This window comes from Cryptomeria japonica, chromosome 2 (genome assembly GCF_030272615.1).
Source record: "Cryptomeria japonica chromosome 2, Sugi_1.0, whole genome shotgun sequence".
Classification (NCBI taxonomy): Eukaryota; Viridiplantae; Streptophyta; class Pinopsida; order Cupressales; family Cupressaceae; genus Cryptomeria; species Cryptomeria japonica.
In genome coordinates this window covers 177,389,029-177,396,823 of record NC_081406.1, presented here as the reverse complement: position 1 = coordinate 177,396,823, position 7,795 = coordinate 177,389,029, and the positions used below count along the sequence as shown (strand labels likewise).

The window sequence follows — 7,795 nt, the reverse complement described above, 5'->3', positions numbered from 1 at the left end:
TTGTTGACATCATCTATGAAAGCACAGCATAATGGAATGAAGAGCAAAATCCAACAAATCTGCAAAAACAAGAAAGCTAGATAATAATTAATTTGACATGTCCCGAGCCAAAGCCAAAGCTAGGTTGATTTCCTCATTAGCTTCAATATGATTGAAGAAAATATAACCTTCAAGAAGTCTACAACCCTTATTCACCAAGGCATCTACCACGGTTTTGACTTCTCTAAAATAATGTGATATAGTTTATGCTTCAAACACTAGTAATAAACTCCAAGACTCGTACTTAATACACCTAATTTTCCAGCTTGGAGCGTCTAGCTTTTAAAGTGCAAAGATCATATACATAAAGTCCCCCTCTATGTTAAGATTCCTAACTCTGTATTTGATTGCCAATCTTCTCCCAAACACTAAAGCAAGAGCCTTCGCCCCGTTGTTAACATTATTTTGGGTTTCTTAAATGTGTAGAAAATTTGTATCTCTTAAGCTACCTCGGAAGTCAATTCTAATAGGGGGTAAATTGAGAAAATTAAGGTTGTTAGGCAATTTTTGATATCCCAACCAATGTGCCTTTGGTTGCATTTAGGACACTTGAGGTAAAGGTTAAAAGGGGTGTTTTAATTTTTTGGAGGGGTCGGATGGATGGTTTATTACAAAGTGAAGGAAGAAAGAAGGATAAAAAGAGGGTTGCATGCCTTTTTTATAGCTACGCAGCACACTCTTAGAGGTAAACCCTATTAATTTTATTTTGTTGATCTTCAATTTGTTAGTTCTATTAACAATCGTGTGGCTATTCAAAATTAATCTAAATACAAGTACTTAATTCTACAATGTTCCAACAACTAAATGTATATTCAAATTCGATGAACATCATATATATATATATATAGAGAGAGTTGGATCAAAATTTCATGATAGTTTACTAGTGTATACATATAGAGAACTTCTTGTAAATAGAAATTTTCTTGTATTACTATATTGTGAAATTAGGAGAAGCTACAAAATAATTTCATTTATCCTAAAGACTAAAATAGGCATCATTAATCATGTTTATATCAATTTACTCGACTTCAAATGCTAAAGACTAAAATATATAGTGCGCATGATTCATCTTAATAGGAATACCTGGCATCAAGGTAATTTTTAAGGAAACACGTAACTGTCCCACTTTATCCGTCAAATAAAATTGAAACACGACACATCGTGTAATTCGGCAAAATATTTTTTACCAGATAGCCGACGGCTAGGAAACGAAAAAGACCCGAGAACAGTGTAATGTCACATTAAACATACTTTAATTTAAATTCTCGATGATGATAAGGTGGAGACGTGAAAAGAAAGGTTTGTTTATGGCATTTTCGGGCTGCTCGCAGACCGATGGATAATGATTGTTTAACATGTTTTTATATAGAGCCATGTACCATGTGCTCGTAAGCTCCATCTATCCTCTATATATGCATAGTTATTGTAGGGGCAAATTCAATATAGCTAATTCCTTGTAAGTCTGTCCATACATTCTTCCAATTCTTGCAACCGATGTCGAATCAGGAGCTTCTTCCAATCGATGTCTCGGGGGACGTGGGTGCTAGAATCCTGAGTGTCGATGGAGGAGGAGTACGGGGTCTTATTCCTGTGCAATTGCTCAAATTCTTAGAGCACCAGTTGCAGGTACAGTTTATAAATTGTATTCTTTAGCTGCACAATTCATATAGTTTTATTTGCACAAATGTATTACTTACTGAAATGCTTCGTTTTTATCAGAAATTGGATGGGGAAGATGCCAGACTAGCAGATTATTTCAATATAATGGCAGGTACCAGCACTGGAGGTCTCATCACCACAATGTTAGCCACTATAGACCCGAATGACCACAAACACAATCGTCCTTTTAGTACCCAGAAAATTGAAGATTTCTACTTGAAGAATGCGAGTTTGATATTTCCTCAACCAAGGTTAGTAGCAAGTGATTGCAATATTTGGAGTAAAATTCTCTTGCAATAAGTATTTGTTGTGTTTACGCAAAACTTCTCTTGTTGTTGGACTCGTAGCAAATGGAATATTTTTCACGGCATTTTTGGTCCCAAATACAATGGCAAACATCTGGTCGATATCTTAGAACAAGAGAAATTTCACGAAAGACGGCTGTGTGATACGGCTACTAACCTGGTGATACCCACCTTCGATATCAAGACGCAGTTTCCTACAATTTTCGCCAGTCATGAGGTATTTCATTTTATTTTATAGGATGATCTTGAGTTATGAAGATGAAGAATAGACGAGGATGATTCTTACGATGATATGTGCAGGCGAAAGTAGATCCGCTGAAGAATCCACATCTAATGGACGTATGCCTCTCCACAACTGCAGCTCCTACCTATTTTCCATCTCACCAGTTTACAACAAATTCCAGTGACGGAAAGACCCAAGTTTTTAACTTAGTAGATGGAGGAGTAGCGGCTAATAATCCTGTAATGCCTGCTTGTATTATGAGTAGAGATTTTGATCAGATTTTTATTTCACATCAATAAACTATTATAAGGGTCTCACAACAATTTTCTAATTATGCAGACCTTGATAGCAATGAACTTAGTCACTCGAGCAGTTCATCAGGATACAAGAATAGTAACAAAAAGGTATTGTATTGTATTGTATTTTGATACTATTTAGAATAAACATCTCATATAAAACGAATGCTTGATGCTGGGAAATATTAATTAGAAGCTCAACTATGTTAACCAGAGGTTGTTATTTACAGGAGCACCTTGACCACTTTATTGTACTTTCTCTTGGAACGGGATTAGAAGAGGGTATTGAATGGGGCGCAAAAAAGGCTGCCACATGGGGAAGCTTGAAGTGGATTACTCACGATGGAAGAACCCCTCTCATAGAATCTATCATGAATGCAAGTTCAGACATGGTCAACATTCATACAGCTTTGATGCTCCATCATGTCAAAGAAAACTATCTTAGACTCCAGGTCTTTTTCATAGTTTCCAATAATGTTCCTTGAAACGATAAGGCCTCTAGATCTATAATTCTACAGACCATGTTTCTGCTGTAATTTTCGGTATGGTTAACATGTGGGCTTTCATAATGTAGGAATGGCAACTAAAAGGAAGCGAAGCAAAGATGGACCTCAGTACGGATGAGAACCTGAGGAATCTTGTGAAGAAAGGCCAGGAACTATTGGATAAGCCTGTTAGAAGTTTAAATTTGGAGACTGGGCGTCCTGAGACAGTGAAGAACGACTACACAAATAGGATGGCATTGACTAAGTATCTCCCATAACTCTCTAACTCTTCCTTGTATTTTCAGATCCTGGTTTCCTATCATTTTGTTCTCACCATAACTATCATTTCCACTTGCCAGAATGGCTGAACGACTCTCCAAGGAGAAGAAGTTGAGGGATAAACGGAGCGTATCTTCTGCACTTTCTATGAATGGCCATAGTGTTGGAATAAACATCTGAACTTCTTTCTTCCATTCCAATCACACCTTACGCTAGAATTTTGTGTAGACTTTTTAATTAAAAAACATATCCGGGTGTTGGTGAGCCACACAGCTGATTTATGTAGTGGTAAACACAGCAATTCAAGATTTAGCTGTGTTTTTGCCAACTAATAGATTTCATTTCATTGTGTTTTTTTTTTATAGCTAAATTATTATTTTATGTTCTCCAAATATTAATAGCATTGCAGTTGTGGACAACAAGGCAATGTAAGTTTTATATTCATTCCAAAAGTGCTTGGAGTGGATGCATAAACGTTCCCTACAGCACTTAGTTGGGCATCTTCAAGGAATTGTCTTATTATTGTATTCTTTACTGATAACACTGTATTCGTGGAATGGTTTGTATTATCGTTGGATTAAAGAGTATAGATGTTATTATGATTTTTGTTTGGTTTTTAATAGTATTTTTAATTATAGAAGATTTGAAGTCAGTATTATTTGGATGCCTAAAACATTTAATACTTGATCAATCAATTATGATAAGAAATCAGAAATTGAGGGTATCCAGTCTTATCCTTATTATGTTCATTCAACTAGTTTTATAAATAATAGATTCATTTAAAACGATTCAAATTTGACAAAAAAAAAAATTAAAATTTCTTATTTTATCCAAATTTTTTAATCAACAGAAAGCTTAATGTCAATCACTTAACATCAGATCATTCATGTTCAGTCCGCAGTGCAGAGCTATTGAATAGTGATGATTCCCCTCTACCATCTTGGAAACATATTTGTGTGCTTGCAAATTCCTTTCGTAAAATCTCGGAAGCAAAGTGGCGGGAACAACAATAATGGGGAGAAATATTTCGAGATGAGAATGTTAAGAAAACAGAAAAAAATTAAGCTTACAGCAGATTAAACAGAAAATACAAATTGCATAGAGATAACGAATCACATAATGAAGAAGTTGAGGGATAAACAGAGCGCATCTTTTGTACTTTCCGTGAATGACCATTCCAATGGCCATGGTGTTGGAATAAATATCTGAACTTCTTTCTTCCATTCCAGTCACACCTTATGCTAGAATTTTTGTGTAGAGCTTTTAATAAAAAAACATTCCGGGGTGTTGGTGAGCCACACAGCTAATTAGTGTAGCAGCAAACAGCACAATTCATGCCATGTCGCTCTGTCTTCTTTTCAGCTAAATGATAACTTTATGTTCCCAAAATATTAATAACGTTGATTAATTAGAGATTGACCAGCCAATATGGTAAGGTTTATGTTCATTCCAAAAGTGCTTGGAGTGGATGCATAAACGTCCCCTACAGCACTTAGTTGGGCCTCTTCAAAGAATTCTGTCTTATTATTGCATTATTCAGTGACAACATCGTACAAGGGGACTGGTTTGTATCGTCGTTGCATTGATTGAATGTGTGACATGATTCTTCCATTTATAATGCTCCTTACAAGCTACTCATGGCATAGATGTTACTATTGTATTTAAAATCATTTTAATAGTTGATCAACCTATCTTGTTCGATTAATTGAAATGAATTATTGTTTGACTTTAGTAATGCTTAGATTTTACTCTATCTCATTTATTTTTATAATATTTAAATTTTTTAATTTTATGGAATCAAAATTAATGAGGATTAAAATTAAGATGAGGCATAATTAGGTAGAATAAAGATTAAGAGCAAAGTTGAAAATAGTTCAAATATATTTATAATCTTTTTAGATAATTATAATAAAATATTATATTTAAGAATAAATTTATTGTTATAATTATAGTTAGAGAGATTAAGTTGGAATCATAATTATTTTATATTTTTAATTAAGATATGATTATAAAAATAATTAATTAGAAAGCATTAAATTAATTTAAGAGCTATTTATTTTTTTATAACCAAAATTATATAATCTTATTTTAACTATATAATGATTCAATTTAGGATTGAAAATATATAAAATACAATACATATAATATTTATTACTAATCAAAATTTTGAAAAACTATAAACTAGCTTTAAATATTTCAATTAATCATAATATAACTTGAATTTTAATTAATATTTAATTTAAGTATAAAAACGTTGGATCTTAAAAGGTGAGTGAGTAATGAACCAATCTGTCCTTTGGTTTATGAGAAGCCTCTTATTTCTCAAAATATTGGTCAGTGGGAGGGCATTGAGGTATTTAAAGTGTCATTTTTAGAGGAGCGAGTTTCAAGATATCTCTCATAGCTTCAAAGCAGGGCTCTTATTGGTAAGATCTGGAATTTCTCTCCAAATATTAATAAGCTTTCAAATTGGGGTTAATGATTTTTTTTATAACGATAATGGTAATGGATTTTTTATTATGATATTTTCTATTAAGTCTGATCAAGATTGTACTCATAGATGCAAATCTTGGTTTTTTGAGGGTCTTGGCTTGTTTACTCAATCATGGGTACCTAATTTTAACCCCCATTTAACCATAATAAATTTTTCCCTCTTCTGGGTATTTTGGCACTCTCTCCCATCGGAATATTGAGATTTGGACATCATTCAAACATTAGGAAATCAGATGGGAATTTTTCTGAGGTGCGATCTCCATCCATTAGAACACGCAAATATTCTACTCTTGCTTTGTCTTCTTCTTGATCTATATAAAATTCTTTTCAATCTATTGTTATTAAATCTAAATATGATTGTTGGGTTCAACAAATTGTGATAGAAATAAGTTAACTATAGTGGATGAGCATATGGATAATCTGGGTCATTTCACCTCAGCCTATCACGCCACCCACAATGAAGAAATAAGGGTGTTTAATGATTCGTTCTGTAACTCTAATCTATGTTCATTTGCATCAAATTTAGCCTCTTTCTCTATAATGAAATACATAAATATGTCTCTTGTAATGTTTGAAGAAGCTCCTTCTTAGAGGCCAACCAAGAATTCTCAATTGGTAGTCTTCACAGTGTCCTTTTTCGATTCCCCTTCCCTCAAATCTAATCTCGGAAGGTTTCTTTCAAGCCAAAGCCTTCTTCTAGGGTCTTCAATTCAAGTAACTGTTCCAAATTTTTCTTCTAACCAAGCTGTTACTTTGACCTAATCTCAGTCATGCTTCTGAGATAGAGTTCTCAGCAAGGATGGTTTTCCCCCATATTGTTTTCATTAATAAAGGTGGGATAGGCCTGTACCAATGCATAACCACAAAGCGACACCAAGAGTGGCTGAGGGATGCACAACCAACCAAAAAAAACCCTACCAAACACAACAAAAAACCTAGCAGGGAGAACAGACAACCAACACCTAAACTAAAAAACCAACATGTAGAAAAAAAATATTAAAAAAATGTAGGTCCACCAAAACACAAAACATCTCTCGCGCACAGGCACCAACTGATGGCCTACTACTTGGGGGTATCCTTGTCCTGCCAATCTTGACACAAACTAAGCACTTTATCTGAAAAAATAATTTTTTCACTTGAACTAATCCCAGAACCATTTAGGAGAGCAACGCAGAGTCACGGCTAGCCTTAATCATCAATGCAATGGGGCCGGATTCCATGGGAAAGGAATCCATGTGCCATCACTCTTTCACCCTTGTCATTTCTATCTCATCATGGATAGCCTATAGGGAGGCATTGTCCTTGCTAGCCACATCTCTGCAAGCATAGTTGACCTCCTCAATTTTGTTTTTAAGGCCCCCCTAGGTTTTGTTGACCTCTTCAAGCTCATGCTTGCTACCCGGATTCTTTATCATAGAGTCCGTGTCAGTAAAATTTCCACCCACCATTTCCCACTACCCCATAATGCCCATAAGATCATTACCAATTTTCCAAACTCTATCCCCATCCAACTCATCAACCCAAGGCTGTCGCCTCAAGCCCATTGTTCTTATTCATGGCCACATTCATTTGCAAGAAGAGACATTCAATCAACTCTTCCTAAATTTGAGCGTCCTCATGCAGGTGCTTCACAATTTTTTCTACAGTTGAAGTGGTGCTCTTAAGGTTGGAATTACTAAGGAAGGTTTAAGGGGGAGGACTAGGGTTTCCTTCAATATTAGCAAGGGACGAATCCGCCCTTAAGCTATCCGAGGAGCCTAAATCCTCTGAGGATAGAGACTTAAAGCAAGAATGAACAATCCCATTAACCACATCTTGTTGTATCTGAAACTGGACACCCACATCTTGGTAGTAACAATGCCCCTAAATTTGGAAGTAACAATGCCCCTAAATTTGGCTATTATAGCAGGGTTTTTACTATTGGGAAACTTAGAACTAGAGTGAGGCATAATCTACTCTACAAAATTAGAGGGGGTAACAATAAGGTAAATATTCAGATTCGGATCAGAGGTAGAC

At 35.0% G+C, this 7,795-nt stretch overlaps 1 protein-coding gene across 1 annotated transcript; it reads left to right on the top strand.

Moving 5' to 3' along the window:
* Nucleotides 1–1,533: 1,533 nt before the first annotated feature.
* LOC131859618 (patatin-like protein 2) lies at nucleotides 1,534–3,466 on the top strand. Its single transcript, XM_059213579.1, has 8 exons — nucleotides 1,534–1,665; nucleotides 1,759–1,949; nucleotides 2,046–2,220; nucleotides 2,304–2,478; nucleotides 2,566–2,630; nucleotides 2,753–2,974; nucleotides 3,097–3,272; nucleotides 3,367–3,466. Exons 1-8 carry the CDS (start codon nucleotides 1,534–1,536, stop codon nucleotides 3,464–3,466), a joined length of 1,236 nt encoding a protein of 411 aa, XP_059069562.1.
* Nucleotides 3,467–7,795: the final 4,329 nt, after the last annotated feature.

What these genes read in the sequence shown, in the direction of transcription:
- LOC131859618 (XM_059213579.1), top strand. Translation starts at nt 1,534, where the DNA reads ATGTCGAATCAGGAGCTTCTTCCAATCGATGTCTCGGGGGACGTGGGT. An exon ending in CAATTTTCGCCAGTCATGAG is followed by an intron (nt 2,221 to 2,303) that starts GTATTTCATTTT and finishes TGATATGTGCAG; the next exon opens with GCGAAAGTAGATCCGCTGAA. An exon ending in AATAGGATGGCATTGACTAA is followed by an intron (nt 3,273 to 3,366) that starts GTATCTCCCATA and finishes TCCACTTGCCAG; the next exon opens with AATGGCTGAACGACTCTCCA.